General features: G+C 42.5%; 1 protein-coding gene across 2 annotated transcripts; it reads left to right on the forward strand.

Annotated features, from left to right (window-relative positions):
* Window positions 1-1,036: 1,036 nt before the first annotated feature.
* LOC124039889 lies at window positions 1,037-15,044 on the forward strand. 2 transcript variants are annotated; one of them, XM_046356407.1, is made up of 12 exons: window positions 1,037-1,595; window positions 2,133-3,024; window positions 3,283-3,463; window positions 3,563-3,702; window positions 3,970-4,535; window positions 8,805-9,078; window positions 9,321-9,516; window positions 10,108-10,292; window positions 10,489-10,584; window positions 10,850-10,999; window positions 12,786-12,879; window positions 13,326-15,044. In XM_046356407.1, the coding sequence occupies exons 2-12, from the start codon at window positions 2,184-2,186 to the stop codon at window positions 13,387-13,389; spliced, it is 2,787 nt and encodes a 928-aa protein (XP_046212363.1). In that variant the 5' UTR covers window positions 1,037-1,595; window positions 2,133-2,183; the 3' UTR covers window positions 13,390-15,044. The 2 variants fall into 2 exon arrangements, with proteins under 2 accessions (XP_046212363.1, XP_046212365.1); XM_046356409.1 differs by having other exon boundaries at window positions 3,973-4,535.
* The last annotated feature ends 2,150 nt before the right edge of the window (window positions 15,045-17,194 follow it).

Here is a 17,194-nt window from a genome sequence, read left to right on the forward strand (position 1 = left end):
GCTTCAAGACTAGCAAGCACACCACATATATTTCACTAAATGTCATTTTCTAGGCCTTTTCTAAAAACCTTTAACCACAGCAGGTTAATTTCCTGAATTCTATAGGTCTACATTGTAGACTCGATACAACATATAATTATAACATACATTTACATCAAGTGAATTTAACATGAAAGGTGTACATATCTTTACACATCCTGGTACAATGAGAGGACAGCAAATTCTTCTGGTTGTGTTAGAGGTTCTGTCTCTGCATGGCTGACCCGGGACATCAAACCCACATTCACATCACATGTGGAGATGTGTTAATTTGAGAATTGGGCTACACCACTGTCCAGTCCAAGATCATTAACCATGACCCAGACTGAGAGCAAGACCCCGGATGCAGAGACCCAGCCTTGTAGTAGGGAACCACAAGCACTTACAAATTGAAATACCCTTTGTAAATTGATATCTTGCAACCAAATATCCTAGTTCTTATTGGGGGAATGGTAAGTTTTAAGAATTAGAAGGAAATGTGACTGAAATATTGAGGTTTAACGTGTACTAAAAGGCAAGTAAATTAAAAGCCAAAAGAAGCGCACTTTGACCACAGGTTCCTCATTTCTCTGGTCACTGGATCCTTTTTAAGTCAGCGGTTTTCAACACCACCTCATCAACAGGAAAAGTTCAGATCAACAATTTATCTCAGCCGACTTCTTTTGCAGGACTGTTTCCCAAATATCATTGACTGTATATGATTAAAAATAGTATGCAAGAGACAATTATTCTGTGTGGAATTTTTTTTTTTTCTCACTTCTAATGTCCAAACATGAAGAAAAAACACACATGTGGAAAGTCAGTGGTAGACTTGGCCCTACATTCAGAGAACGTTAACAATATATGAACTATTTTTCTTCATGCTCATTAAAAGGTCAACCGGCCCTATTTAATTTCAGCTAGGAATAGCCAACTTGCTAGTGTGGCCAAGGTGTTGCACATTCCTTGCGAATAGTCAGGGGTCAAGTGGCCATATAAATCAAGGCTGAACTTGGATAGCCTGGAATGTTACGCACAACAAGAACGACACCCAAGCATCATCCCCCTCCGACCGCCCACGCACGAGCAGGGGGAGAAAGTGCTTTGTCAATGAGGACACAACGCTGGGAGCGGCAGGGATTGAAACAAAGTTTCCGAATCTCTCTCGGAATACAGAAACGGATTCGTCCTCTGTTGGATTGTAACATTGTTTCGATAATCCCGTCGTCGCGGACGGGACACTGAAATACAGTAAATCACGTCGCTACTTTGTAACCCTGTGTGGCACTGATGATCTCGAATGACAACCGTTTCGTCGCTGAGATGAAGCAATCGCTTACCGAGACTTGAATAGCGTCTTCTATGCAACAAGTTGTGGTCTTGAATGGGATTTTAACTGAATATATTCAATACAGTTCCAATATGTACACTATATGGCTACAAATCACGTAGAGTAGCCTAGTTAGGTATTTTAATATTTTTTTAGCAGGCAACTTTCTTCGTTTTCCTTGCACTACCGAGTACCGCAGTCGAGCCAATATATTCACCGTCGGTGTGCTTCCCTGGAAACGCTTTTGGTAAGAAACGATCAAAAATTGAATAACACACATTTTTATTTTAACAGTGCATACCGAAGATTACAGCTACGTTTGGTTAATTCGTGGTTCAGGAAACTATTGGAAAAAAGTCTGCCCTCGCACTTTTTTGAGAATAAATAAATAAAAGTCACAGTTTGCAAATGTTTACATAAATACATTATTTAGAATGAAACCCTCTTCCTAGAATGTGATTTTTCAAGAAATGCATGATTTATCCTCACTGTGACATGCATTCCCGATCATATTCTTGTTTTGATGACTCATTCATTCAATACTCCCTTTGGGCAAATGTCAGGTTCTACTAGCCTAGATTGCAACATGCACCACAGTAGCCTAGTCCTCAATCTGTCTGTACTTGTCAAACCCGAAGAAAACAGTTCAGAGGTTGCCCCTTGTCTGTGTGATGAAGACAGTTGACTTGATATCCTCACTCCAGCTCCATGTTATTGTCTGTGACTTCTAGGCAATAGTTGTTTTCATGCCTGAAGTGTCTTCCTCATTTTCTTAATCTTTCAGAGACCGTCTGCCATCCATGCATTTTAGCACTGACATATTTGGTAGAGAGCCATGATGGGAAGACTGGCCCTTCAAGTAGTCACAGCATACGCTGTTTGTCTGTCCATGTGTCTGGTTGCGTCAGTCAAGGGAGATCACTGCCTCCTCATCAGTGAGGTTAACGCAGACAACCCCAAACTGGACACCACAGAGTTCGTTGAGCTCTATCATACCGGCGGTCAGAGGGCTTCACTGGACGGCTACACCCTGGTGTTCTACAATGGAAATGGCAATATAGCCTACAAAGTACTGGACTTGAAGGGCCACACCACGGACGACCGGGGCTTCTTCCTGGTTGGCTCGGTGGACATGCAGCCCAAACCAGCCATCCCCCTCCCACCCAACACCGTCCAGAATGGCCCGGACGCCATTGCTCTTTACCACACGTCCGCCACACGCTACGGGGAGAAGATGAACGCCACAGCCGTTGGGCTGGTGGATGCCATCGTGTACATGACGCGGCGGTCTGGGGGCGCGGAGGTCCTGGCCGAGATTTTGACCCCTGGGGAGCCGGCCTTCGTAGAGGACGAGGGGGCCCACGAGGGAGACGAGTCAATCGAAAGATGCCTGGTCTCTGGGGAAAACTGGGGCTTCCAGGTGGCCCTACCTTCACCTGGCCAACGCAACCGCTGCACACCCTCTGATTCCAGTGCTGCCACTACGCGTATCAGCAAGCTGAAGCTGGGAGGGGGGCAGGTGGACGGGTTTGTGGAGCTAAGTGAGTCCCAGGCTGCAGGACCTCTGGTGCTGCTGGTACTGGACGGGCGGACAGAAACGATCAGTGCGAGTGTGGACGTGTCCAACTCCAGGGAAGGCCTGCACTCCATCACCATTGACAAGAACAACATGAAAGGTCAGTGAACTGTACCTGGAGGAGTTTCTATTTAAGCTGCTTTTCATTGGTAGAATAGTTTTTTCATATCTGTTCATTGGGAGGCCTTGCAGAGATTATCTGTCTAGTCAAGGAGCTGGACCTGTAGTATTTTTGTATGTGTGAAATTATATCTACGCAACCTGTTTCATTTCCTGTACGAGAAACTTGTTGTACTGAATTGTTGGTTGGTGAGAATTGTTGAGTGATTAAGTTCTGCTGTGTTGCGTTGTTCATCAGGAGATGAGTCTGGGGCGGTGGCGCTGTATAGTGGCAAAGCCTCCGACTTCCCTGTGGGCAGCCCTCTGAGCCAGGCACAGCCCTTAGATGCCTTTGTGTACATTGGACCAGGGGACCAACCCAGTGCCAACCTCACAGAGACCCTCATACCAGGCAGACAGCCCTACCAGCTCAGCGCCAGGTAATCACACCTTTGAATCTATTTATCCATCTACTCGTCCAGCCATCTATCCATCTATTTATCTTAGACTGAAGTACTAACCTTGCTGGTCATTCTCAGATTTGGGGAGGGATGCCTCTACCTCAGTCGCTGTGGTGTGGCCAGTTGGACAAGAGACCCCGGTGTATTCTGGGAAGCGCCACAAACCCCCGGACAGCCCAACCAGTGCCCCTGGCCAAAGATTTGTCCTCACGTCACTGGTGATTGTTACATATTTCTCTATCACACGCCATTACATTGGTGATACACATTGGTGCTTAGGCTAGTGAGAGTCAATTAGCTTCTAATCAATCGCAGCTAATGGAGTCTAACATTAGTCTAACAGAATAATTGTAATCAACTTGTAATCAAATCAAACAACATGTCTTTACAAACACAGGTATAAGAGCAACTTAATATAACTAGTGACCAAACAATCCCAATAGTGGTGAGTTTTGAACTTTTGATATTTGCTATATCCCCTTCAGTAGTCCCTGGGAGCACGGAGGTGCCCTCTCACCTCCCGCTCTGGGCCCGGGGTGACTTCCTGATCAGCGAGCTAAATGCAGACAACCCGGGCTCGGCCGAGGACGGCGAGTTCATTGAGCTGTGGCACCCGTCGGGCCGCCGCATCTCCCTACAGGGAGTGTGGCTCCTCCTGTTCAGTGGACATGACAGCAAGCCCTACCGTGAGATCAGCCTCACAGGCCACTTCACCACTGCCCAAGGCTACTTCCTGGTGGGCAGTGATAGGCTGGTCCCGGCCCCCTCGGTTCGCCTGCCTCCCAACACCATCCAGAACGGGCCGGACGCAGTGGCCCTGTACCGCAGCGCCTTTGGCCCGCCCTCAGCCTCCCAGAACGGGATCCCGACCCAGGGGTTGCTGGACGCGATGGTGTACCGGCTGAGGGGCTCGGACAAGGATGCCCAGGAGCTGAGTGATGCGTTGACCCCAGGACAGCTCCCCCTGCTGGAGGACCCGGAGGTGCAGTCCGGAGACGAGGCCTTGAGCCGCTGTAATGGCCTGCTGCCTGCCGACCTGTCTGCTTTTGTGGTGAGGATCCCTCAATACTCTTCCCTACCCATAATACTTCGCTCAGCCTCTGGAGTAGAGGCCCTATTTAATATACTTCGCTCATACCTTAAATAGTAATACATCTTAAAGTATGTCACGCTCACCCTGAATAGTGTAATACACCTACTTAAGGTACTTCACTCTCACTTTAAATAGTGTAATATAAACCAGATTTATTTCCACACTAGTAAAAAAATGCACTTTGTCACAATAAATGCATGTGAGAAAGAGATTATTGCTCAATACGTGTTCGGGCAATTCCATGGTAACAGTGAAAAAGATTTTTCACTTTAATATGTATGACAAACATTGATTTCAAAATGTAACAAACTATACAACTCTATGCACACAAACTACTTTTTACAATTTAAAGACATTTTTACAAAAACATATTTACCAGAGGAACTGTGCAGATACAAAGTTCGGTAACATTACATTACATTTAAGTCATTTAGCAGACGCTCTTATCCAGAGCGACTTACAAATTGGTGCATTCACCTTAACAGAATTTTGGCAATAATCTCCTTCAATTTTTTACGTAACCACATTTTCCAAACACTCTGCTCCAATTTAAGATTCAAAGTCTGCAGAAAGAATGGGGTTTCAGCTGTGATATGACAACTTGAATTAAAAATATATATATTTTGGTTCATGAACTACAGTAAGTGAAGTGGATTTACACCCGGTAACAGAATTGCTTCATGGGTCCCTGATCTGTACTATACAGAAATGCATAATTATGGATATAAATGCAATTCACTTCATGGCAACTATAACCTAGGTACACAAAGGTAAAAAATGCAATATTCTCCTTTGTACATTTGGGTATAATTCTACTTACTGACTATTATTTTAATGATCTTCAGCCCCAAACAAGACCACATTTGGTTGGTCCAGACCAAATCTGAACCAATCATAGACGTCTGTTTCACAAGTTGGGACATCAAAGTACAGCACAGAGCTCAGTAGAGTACAGAACAGTTGAGTTCTATAAAGTAGAGTACGGTTCAGTACATTATTATACTGTGCTCAACTCATGTGCTCTTCTGTACTGTACTGAACTCTATTCTACTCTTCTGTATAGGACTCTACTCTGCTGTCCAAACTTTTGAAACATCAGATTTGGACTGAACTAAATGGGGGGGGGCAATGCAAATAGAGTAATGTAGAGGTCTACGGACTTTAGTGAAGTCCAACCCACCTTTTGATGCAGGATGAAGTGATGAGTATCAAAACTGTAACATAGCAAAGGACACTATGGTAGATGGCATGCAAAGGTTTAAGTAGTACATTTTCCATTTAGCAGACTCTTATTCAGAGCGACTTACAGTAGTGAGTGCATACTGTTTTGTACTGGTCCCCCGCGGGAATCGAACACACAACCCTGGAATTACAAGCGCCATGCTTTACCATCTGAGCCACACAGCTGGTAGTAGCAGCTGTACTTTGATAAAAAATAATATCACCATAATCAACAGATCAAAAGGTTGACTGAATAGTCTGCCTCCTACTGCTCAGAGAAAGGCACAATATGTTTCTGTAGAAAAAGACATCTTTAAATCATCGCTTTGTAACCAGCTCTTCTATATATATTTTTTTTTAATGTCAAATCCATATCGATCCAAATGCCTAAGTATTTATATGTGGGAACACGTTTTATTGGAGAACCATCTAATGAGTGAACATTTAGTTCATCTGAAACATTCTTAAGAGTTAAAAAAATTACATATTTAGTTTTGCCGGTATTAAGCACAGGTTCTAAATCAGAAAGGGATTCCTGCATAGATTCTGACTGTAGTTCTGACAGCCAGATCAAGTCAGGGCAATAGCATACGTAATAGTATTATCCGCATATAGATGTAGTTAACCATTTTTAACAGATTGACCAATGGTGTTTTATATAAATAGTGACGAGAACAAGTCCCAAAATCGACCCCTGTGGTACACCTTTATGTACCTCAAGAAATTCAGACTTAACCACTTCAATGACGATGGCTTGAGTTCTGTCACTAAGATGATCATAAAACCATGAACAGGTGTCAAAGCTCAGGCCTATTGAGGACAGCTTATTCAATAAAATAGCATGATCAACACTATCATACGCTTTGTTGAATTATGCAAGAGAAAGTGACAAAGACAGTAATTAATAAGGCAGTCTAAACAGCACAGGTAGGGTGGATAGAGCAAGTGTTTGGCCATTGTAGCTCTGTTCAACCCCTTTATGTTAGCTAAATATATTTCAACTCAATTTGTCAAAATTCCTGACATTTAATCCAAGTAAAAATTCCCTGTCTTAGGTCAGTTAGGATCACCACTTTATTTTAAGAATGTGAAATGTCAGAATAATAGTAGAGTGATGTATTTCAGCTTTTATTTATTTCATCACATTCCCAGTGGTTCAGAAGTTTACGTGCTAATAAATACTAATTGAGTGTGTTGCCTTTAAATTGTTTAACTTGGGTCAGATGTTTCGGGTAGCCTTCCACAAGCTTCCCACAATAAATTGGGTGAATTTTGGCCCATTCCTCTTGACAGAGCTGGTGTAACTGAATCTGGTTTGTAGGCCTCCTTGCTCACACACGCTTTTTCAGTTCTGCCCTATAGGGTTGAGGTCAGGGCTTTGTGATGGCCTCTCCAATAACTTGACTTTGTTGTCCTTAAGCCATTTTGCCACAACTTTGGAAGTATGCTTGGGGTCATTGTCCATTTGGAAGACCCATTTGCGACCAAGCTTTAACTTCCTGACTGATGTCTTGAGATGTTGCTTCAATATATCCACATAATTTTCCTACCTCATGATGCCATCTATATTGTGAAGCGCACCAGTCCCTCCTGCAGCAAAGCACGCCCACAACATGATGCTGCCACCCCCGTGCTTCATGGTTGGGATGGTGTTCTTCGACTTGCAATCATCCCCCTTTCTCCTAAGCATAATGATTGTCATTTTGGCTAAACAGTTCTATTTTTGTTTCATCAGACCAGAGGACATTTCTCCTAAAGGTACGATCTAAGTCCCCATGTGCAGTTGCAAACTGTAGTCTGGCTTTTTTATGGCGGTTTTGGAGCAGTGGCTTCTTACTTGCTGAGAGGCCTTTCAGGTTATGTCGATTATAGGACTTGTTTGACTGTAGATATAGATGTTTTTGTACCTGTTACCTCAGCATCTTCACAAGGTCCTTTGCTGTTGTTCTGGGATTGGTTTGCACTTTTCACACGAGTACGTTCATCTCTAGGAGACAGAACGCTTCTCCTTCCTGAGCAGGATGGCGGCTGCGTGGTCCCATGATGTTTATACTTGCGTACAATTGTTTGTATAGATGAACGTGGTATTTTCAGGCATTTTGAAATTGCTCCCAAGTATGAACCAGACTTGTGGAGGTCTACAAAGCTTCTAAAGCCATGATGTGATTTTCTGGAATTTTCCAAGCAGTTCATAGGCACAGTCAACAGAAGTCTGTAAACTTCTGACCCACTGGAATTGTGATGCAGTGAATTGTAAGTGAAATAATCTGTCTGTAAACAATTGTTGGAAAAATTATGTGTCATGCACAAAGTAGATGTTCTAACCGACTTGCCAAAACTATAGTTTGTTAAAAAGAAATTTGTGGAGTGGTTGAAAAACAAGTTTAATTGACTCCAACCTAAGTGAATGTAAACTTCCTGACTTCAACTGTACATTGGATTTGGAAACTATTCAGAACCCATGCCTTTTTCCACATTTTGTTACGTTACAGCCTTATTCTAATATTGATTTAAATAGTTTTTTTCCTCAATCTACACAATACCCCGTAATGACAAAGCAAAAACAATGTTTCGGGGAGTGGTTGAAAAACGAGTTTTAATGACTCCAACCTTGGTGTATGTAATCTTCTGACCCGCAACTGTATGCAATTGCAAATACACCCAGTGTATTTATGCAAATGAGGGCACTTAGGTCTTTATTGTGTTAACATAAAGAAACTAATACAACAACAAAATGTGGATATGAGTGTCCTCAGAAAATTAAATTTAAATTTGATAACACATTGAATACCTGAATTCCCACCAAAATCCATGAACATCATTCGTTATTTGTCCATGCCAGTAAAATGTTTTATGTGCTATAATTCAGTCAATATCTGATGCATTATAAAAATTGTAGTATCTTCATCCATTGTCCAACTGTTGTATTAGAATTGTTTTTAAAAACCTTTTAACAATTTCGATGACCTTGCCAATTGAAATCCAATCCATTATATTGTTCTTCAGGTGGCCCCACCCACACCTCTGAGGGAGAACTCTTGTCCCCGCCCACCCCCTCCTCCCGAGGGTGTGGTCATCAGTGAGGTGGGCGGTGCCCACTGGACCAACCACAGCCAGCAGAGCGGGTTTGTGGAGCTGTTAGGATCGCCCCTGACTTCTCTACAGGGCCTGGTCCTGACTGTGTTTGAAGAGTATCGCGCTGGTACAACTATGGCCCTCCCTCTGACCGGAATCACAGATCATAATGGCTTCTACCTCATCGGGAACATCACGGGAGCAGGTTAGATCAGGGTCATGTTTCCTAGGCACAAATCAGAAGACAATGGTCCAAAACAGAGTGTAACAGGAGGGTACTATCTGAAATGAATCAATGAGAAGTACTCATTTAAATTTTTCTGTTTGTAAACTTTTTGTTGCCCTAATGAACACCACCCTGAAAAGATTAACGGCACAAATAAAATGTATCTTTCCCTCCCTCACCACCACTTTTGGTCTTCCCCCTCTCTCTCCTCTTCCACACAGACCAGGTGTTTCCAAAGGGGGCCACAATTCCGGCCAATGGGGCTGTAGTCCTGTGTTCTGACACAGTCACTGTGTGTAGAGCTGGTACCACCCTAACCAACAGCACTCTTCGTGACACACTAGTGTTCAGTGATGAACTGAGATTGCTCATTAAACTCTCTGCCACCAGAGGGCAGCAGGTGATGCCTGTACTCAGGTAGGAATTACATTTACTTGTATTTGCTTTGTGTACTACTGGTAATAAAACTATTTGGTCAAGGTACAGGCAAGGCCGGCCAAAAGTTTGGTTAGGGCCGCCAGAAGGTTACAGAAAAATATTTTGTAGTCAACAGAATGTGCCGCTTATTTCATAGAACCGTGGTTACGTGAGTAACCTACGATATCGACTATTAGCTGTTGGTACAAACGGAGCGGTTTCTAGCTTTTGAACAGTAAGAGCTATTAGCTATTATATTAGCTATTGTATTGTGATACACACAATACAGCACAATTGCAATTCTGGTGCTGTTATCTGCACAATTATTATAAAGTATGTAAACATGATAATGGACATATATTTTGAAATAACTGCCCTTTTTCTGGCTTGCAAATGTATTTTTATGAGGAAACCGGTCTCTAAAAAATCTGTGCGGCCCTCTGTTGAATTTCATAATCCTGATTTGTCCCTCGGGCCAGAAAGTTTGGCCACTCTTGTTATAGGTTAAGTCAAGCTAGTCAGTCTTTTGTTAGTGTCACTAAAGATTGTTTTGTGTGTGTGTGTGTGTGTGCCTCTGTTTTTACACCACAGGTCAGTGGAGGAAGGTCCCGTGTCTCTCAGCCGTTGCTCCTGTTGCGAGGCGAGAAGCCCCTCTTCCTGGACCAGCTCCTCCCCCACTCCGCGCCTGACCAACATCTGCCCCAGCCCCGCTTTCTCCAGCGACCTTAACCTATGCCTGGCTCCCCTCTCCGGTGATTGGCAGGAGCACCCAGGAAGTAAGCCATGTCATCTGTATTTCTTGGGATATAGGGCTTTTCGTGATGTTAAGTGCGTGATACATAATGCTGTTCGATCAAGTGGTCTCAACTCATTAGTATCTCTAATGGCTTATTTGTACCTTCCTTAATCTTAAAAAACTCTTACTCTATCTTTCCTTCTTTCTCTCTATCAATCTTTTACTTTCTCTGTCAGACTGCAGTGGACTGGTGCAGGGTCACAGTGAGATGGATGTGGCTGGCTATCTAGAGGAAAGATGTCACTGTGGGATCTCTGCCCTCTACCTGCAGGGTGAGACACAACACTAGCATTACAGAGACGACACACACACACACACAGTTGCAAACACGAGCACACGTATAACACATTTGGTCATTGATATTCATGCACATAACAATACTGCACTGTGCAATACTGTTTTTTTTGTCATCCAGTGTTGAGAATATGGGTTTGGTTTTATGTTTCCTGCCATAGTCATTTCACATTGTAACATTACCAATGTGTTTTCATCTCTGTTTAAACTGGAGAACCCACCTTTTGTGTGTGTGTGTTTCAGTGGCCAACTTCTCCTGTGTGGCCGGGTGGCTCCGTGTACTGGGGAACATCCAGGCCCTGTCGGACCATCAGAGGGCCCTCATCCTCCAGACCTCCCTCACCCAGGGGGACACCTGTACCGACCCGGCTACTGACCGACGCATGAGCACTGGTGAGTCCCCCCCCACTCACACCTGAACAACATTCACTAGCCTAGGTTGTGCTCACTGGGCACGAAACGGAAGAAAACTGTCCGAAATGGGTAGGTTTTCATTTTCTGCTGCACAGCTTTTTGAAATGTTTTTCTACAGTGTGCCCTAACGAACACAACCCTGGTCTGAGTCCAACACTTGCAGCCTGAACACTACACTACCACTAAACCTTGATTGAATACCTGGACATACTGCTCTTGATATGTGTGAGCAAACACAGCTGAATATTACCCCAACACGATTGAAGGATATCTCATTGCTTTAACTCAGGACGCACACCACTAAACACCACTAGTGTTGAATAGTATGAGCCCTATCAGATATGAAGCAATGAAAAACTGCTAAACTGGGCTACCAGCCAATCAAAGCCAAGGATATTGGTTGGAATGAAAACAAACTAACCCACAGAACAGCCCTGGAGGCATTGGGTTGAATCCTGCATAATAAAATAAAAATGTTGCACCCAACTGTACCCTTCTGTTATTCCAGTCGGATAGACTCGCTATAGCTGCTGCAGCTGCCTCAAGATTTAGAATTTCTGTTATTGAGCATTGGAAATCAGTGTAAAGTTTTCCAATGTAGGACTGATACAGTATTTGTAACACATTTTCTCTGTATTCTCCAGAAGGTGGCAATCTTTGTTCAGATTTAGACAGTCAATAGTCATGGAAACTCCTCAGATACTTTTGGTCATGTAGTGTATGTGGACACCTGCTCATCAAACATCTCAATAATATGGAGTCGCTTTTCTAGGACGGCTTTCCGCTAGATGTTGGAACATTTCTGCGGGGACTTGCTTCCATCCAGTCACAAGAGCATTAGTGAGTTCAGGCACTGATGTTGGGCAATTAGGCCTGCCTTGCAGTTGGTGTTCCAATTCATCCCAAAGGTGTTTGATGGGGTTGAGGGCAGGGCTCGGCGCAGGCCAGTCAAGTTCTTCCACACAGATCTCGACAAACCATTTCTGTATGGACCTCGCTTTTTGCATGGGCGCATTGTCATGGAACTCGGTAGTGAGTGTTGCAACCGAGGACAAACTATTTTTATCAGCACTCGGTGGCCCCTTTCTGTGAGCTTGTGTGGCCTGCCACTTCACGGCTGAGCCGTTGTTGCTCCTAGAAGTTTCCACTTCACAATAACAGCACATATAGTGCCAGTCTCTCAATGTGCAAAACTGATAGAGACATACCCCAAGCGACTTACAGCTGTAAAAGGTGGTGCAACAAAGTATTAACTTAAGGGGGCTGAATAATTTTGCACGGCCAATTTTTCCGTTTTTGATTTGTTAAAAAAGTTTGAAATATCCAATAAATGTCGTTCCACTTCATGATTGTGTCCCAGTTGTTGTTGATTCTTCACAAAAAAAATACAGTTTTATATCTTTATGTTTGAAGCCCCCAAATGTGGCAAAAGGTCGCAAAGTTCAAGGGGGCCGAATACTTTCGCAAGGCACTGTAGTTGACTGGGGCAACTAACTTGTTGGAAATGTGGCATCCTATGACGGTGCCACGTTGAAAGTCACTGAGCTCTTCAGTACGGGCCATTCTATTGCCAATCTTTGTCTATGGAGATTGCATGGCTGTGTGCTCAATTTTATTGAGTGTAGTTCAATGCACAGGTTTATTTCCTATGAGCCGGTTTCTGAGACACAGATTAAGCCTTCTCTGTAAGCCTAGAGAAGCTCCATTTTTGAAGTGCTTTTTAGTCCAGGGCTAAGCCTAGCTGAATGATGGTGTTTCTTCTCAGAGTCTGCCCTGGGCCTGCAGATTGGCCTGGTGCTGGGAGCTCTACTGCTACTGGGACTGGGAGCAGCCCTCTTTACTTACCTCTACAAAAAGAGGTGAGACCACACACACACACACACACACGCACACATACAGTCCCAAATGTGCATGCATACTCGGACACGCATAGAATATGTATGCACAAATGCTCCATTTTTCAGTTTGGCTCAGTGGTTAAGTGAAGAGGCATCATTTCACTTTATGCAACTGTACATAATGGAGTCACACAGTTAGGCCTTTTTTACTCCCAAGTGGATAGAAACATGATTAGCTCAAATTTTCCTGCCTCAACCTCACCCTTCTAACACATAATCATGTGGTGCCATTGTTGCAGTTCTCGGAAAAGCTTAAATGTGAGCTCTTCAAGGTGATCAGACTGCTCCAGCAATGAGAAATTTGTCCTTTTGATATCCATTCAAAATACTTTATTTGAATTATTCAGTGGTGTTCTATTATGAACTAATTTAGAGAATGATAGATGTGTGTGTGCTTTTATCCTTAGGCGACCATTGGACTATTACTCCATGGAGCTGAATGAACCTGAAGAGGGACCTTCAGAACTTTAAGTGCTTGTGCATATGAGGGAGCATTTCTTAGCTCTGGTGTGTGAAGGGAACTCCTGCCTGTTTGTTTAAAACATTGTATTCTTCTGTCTGATTTGGAATAAGGATATATCCCGCTAGATAAGAGACCAGCACCATTTTTGTTCATCTGCATGAATTCCCATCTTTTTACATTCCCTCCATCATAATTCAGTCAACGTTGCACTATATTTATTGCTATGTAATCATGGTAATACAGTCCTGTGCCTGCGTTTTCCTTCAAATGTAAAATGTTCTCTCTTAAACAGATCTGAAAGTGTATAAAGTAACAAGACTACCAATCTCAAAAGTAATCATGAGTTACCAGTACTAAAAATGCTGTTTTTATTTAGTTAAAATGTGAATGCTTGTGATTAACCAGTGATGAGTGTTGGTCAGAATTCGTGTTTACATTCTATTAGATGAGGAAATGTGAAAGACAATATGCATATGGAGCCTCCCTCCTCTAGCTATGGAGTCCTTTATAAGCACACAGCTATTTTATGGTAATTTCCTACCCCCCCCCCCAAAAGTTTACAAATAATAATTTGATAAGAATAGTATTTTTGTAATTGAGATGATCGATCAGTATCAATTTGAAACTGTTTTATAATGGCTTGTGTGCTAGCTGGCTTGCGAACCACTATTGTGCCTTTCCACTTATATGAGGTCAAATTAGGCATGATCTGATTTAGTATTTTGTAGAGGAACTATAACCATGTCTGTGGAAGCCTTGCGTGTAAATGTTTTAAATGTTCTCTGGGGGAATCTGTATGCAGAAGCAACAATGAAAACAATCAATCAACAGTAAACACAATGTTTAATGTGAAGACACCAATGGAAGTTATTATAGGTTTGCAGAGCTGTTAGTGTCAAAGTTCTGAGCAAAAACCAGGCTGTCCTTTTTCTATATGGTTGCATTGACTTTAATCAGCTTCTTGAAATAGAATAAGACAAAGTGGTCTTTGATGATTTCAATCACTGCCCTACACAAAACAATCAAAGTTCATTTTAAAATCTTAAGAACCGGTTCATGTTTTTTTTTTTTTTTTTTCAAAAAAAAATCCTCATGTCTTGTATATAATTCTGTAAAGTTAATGCTAGTAGTGTCCTGAACACATTCCAGTTCACATGTCAAGGTATTTTAGCACTTAAAGTCAAACCTCCAATGTCTACCCCTTGCTCTCTCCTCACCTGTGAAATTTCAGTCAGATCTTGCGCCTGCACTTAAATGACCAATTAAACATGTAAACAACAAGCTTACGGGTTCCGTAGTTAGCTTCTCTATCGGTGCTAATTGGATAATTACATTTTAATGAGCTATTTGGTAAAAAGGAGCATAATGAACCGTGACATTTTGGGGTGGTTCAAACTGGTTCAGAACTTTATTTTATGGTCGGAATGAAAATAAATTGGGGTTCTGTTTTTGGAACAATTGGAAAATAATTTTGGTTCCAACCCCTGTTCAGAACACAGCCTTGTTGTTGCTCTCGATTTTCTCTTTGTAAAGTAATAGAACCGTTTGTGGCTTTGCTGTAAAAAATAATTGTTCAACTGCTTTTAAATGTCTCATTGTATCTAGATTAATTTGACCATAAAATGAAAAGCAAAAAGAAATCTATGTAAAGAAACATTTTGAAGAATGTGTCCTTTTTATTGCTTGCTATTCTTAAACAACTTTGTGTTAGAGCTCAGAAAACAAATGTACATTTCAATTGAATGCACTTTGGTAGCTATATTTTTTTTCATCCCATGTAGCTAAAATTGTATTCGAATAAATGTATATTTGTTCAGAACATGGTTTTGTATTTCCAATTCTATATAGTAACCCCCCTGTTAAGTGGTGAGCAGACTTAGGAAAACACCACTCAACCGGTTTATGTCCCCATAGGCCTCATGGTTAAATCTCTGATCAATGTCATTCCTCTCCGGCAACTGCGTTAGGGAGCAGGCCTGTATTTTTGTAGTGACTGGGTGTATTGATACACCATCCAAAGTGTAATTAATAACTTCACCATACTCAATGGCATTGAATGTCAGCTTTTTTTACCCATCTACCATTAAGTGCCCTTTGAGAGGCATTGGAAAACCTCCCTGGTTTTTGGTTGAATCTGTGTTTGAAATTCACTGCTCGAAAGCAAGGACCTTACAATCGTGTGTGTGTATGTGTGGGGGGGGGGGTACAAAGATGAGGTAGTCCTTCAGAAGTCATGTTAAACACTTATTGCACATAGAGACCAAGAAAATGTTTACTCCTGAATGTATTTAAGCTTGACCTAAAGGGGTGCTTATTGATTCATTTCAGCTTTACATTTTCTTTTAGAATTTTTTATTTTTCATATTAATTATTAATATTAATTTTAATATTAATTAATGAAAAGTTGAAAAACATTCAATTTTAACATTGTGGTATTGTGTGTAGGCCAGTGATGACATCTCAATTGAATCCATTTAAAATTCTAGCTGGAAAACAAAATATGGGAAGAGTCAAGTGCTGTGAATACTTTGAAGGCACTTGTACATACACTGAGTATACCAAACATTAGGAACAACTTCCGTGACTCCAATGCTTCCCATAGTTAAGTCTGCTGGATGTCCATGGGGTGGTGGATTATTCTTGATACACACGGGAAACTGAGCATGTAAAACCCCAATATAAAACCTACCATACTCAATTCCCTTAACTTTTGTCATGTCCATTCACCCTCTGAATGGCACACATACACAATCCATGTCTCAAGGCTTAAATCTTTCATTAACCTGTCTGTTCTCCTTTGTCTACACTGATTTGAATTGGAATCATACAACACATCACCAAAAGTATGTGGATACCCATTCAAGTTATTTGATTCGGCTATTTCAGCCACACCTGGTGCTGACAGGTGTATACAATCAAGCACACAGCCATTGACAAACATTGGCAGTAGAATGACCCGTACTGAAGAGCACAGTGACTTTCAACGTGGCACAGTCATAGGATGCCACCTTTCCAACAAGTAAGTTTGTTGAATTTCTGCCCTGCTAGAGCTGCCCTGGTCAACTGTAAGTGCTGTTATTGTGAGTTGGAAATGTCTAGGAGCAACTAGGCTCAGCCGCAAAATGGTAGGCCACACAAGCTCACAGAAAGGGAACGCCGAGTGCAGAAGCACGTAGCATGTAAAAATTGCCTGTCCTCAGTTGCAACACTCACTACCGAGTTCCAAACTCTGACAGAGCTCTAGAGTTCCTCTGTGGAGATGGTTGTCTTTCTGGAAGGTTCTCCCATCTCTGCAGCACTCCACCGATCAGGCCTTTATGGTAGAGTGGCCAGAGGGAAGCCACTCCTCAGTAAAAGGTACATGACAGCCCACTTGGAGTTTGCCATAAAGGACGATTCTCTGGACTGATGAAAACAAGTCTTTGTCCTGAATTTCAAGTGTCACGCCTGGAGAAAACCTGGCAGCATCCCTATGGTGAATCATTGTGGTGGCAGCATCAAGCTGTGGGATTCTTTTTCAGCGGCAGGGACTGGGAAAGTAGTCAGGATTGAGACAAAGTTGAATGGAGAAAAGTAGAGAGAGATCCTTGATGAAAACCTGCTCCAGAGTGCTCAGGACCTCAAACTGGGGCGAAGGTTCACTTTCCAACAGGACAACGACCCTAAGCACACAGCCAAGACAACGCAGGAGTGGCTTCAGGACAAGTCTCTGAATGTCCTTTTGTGGCCCAGCCAGAAAATGGACCTGAACCCGAATGAACATCTGGAAGAGACCTGAAAATAGCTGTGCAGCGATGCTCCCCATCCAACCTG

Source organism: Oncorhynchus gorbuscha, linkage group LG07 (assembly GCF_021184085.1).
Source record: "Oncorhynchus gorbuscha isolate QuinsamMale2020 ecotype Even-year linkage group LG07, OgorEven_v1.0, whole genome shotgun sequence".
Taxonomy (NCBI): domain Eukaryota; kingdom Metazoa; phylum Chordata; class Actinopteri; order Salmoniformes; family Salmonidae; genus Oncorhynchus; species Oncorhynchus gorbuscha.

Coding starts and splice junctions, on each gene's coding strand:
- LOC124039889 (XM_046356407.1), top strand. CDS start 2,184: ATGATGGGAAGACTGGCCCTTCAAGTAGTCACAGCATACGCTGTTTGT. Junction 3,025..3,282: donor TGACAAGAACAACATGAAAG/GTCAGTGAACTG, acceptor GTTGTTCATCAG/GAGATGAGTCTGGGGCGGTG. Junction 9,517..10,107: donor CAGGTGATGCCTGTACTCAG/GTAGGAATTACA, acceptor TTTACACCACAG/GTCAGTGGAGGAAGGTCCCG.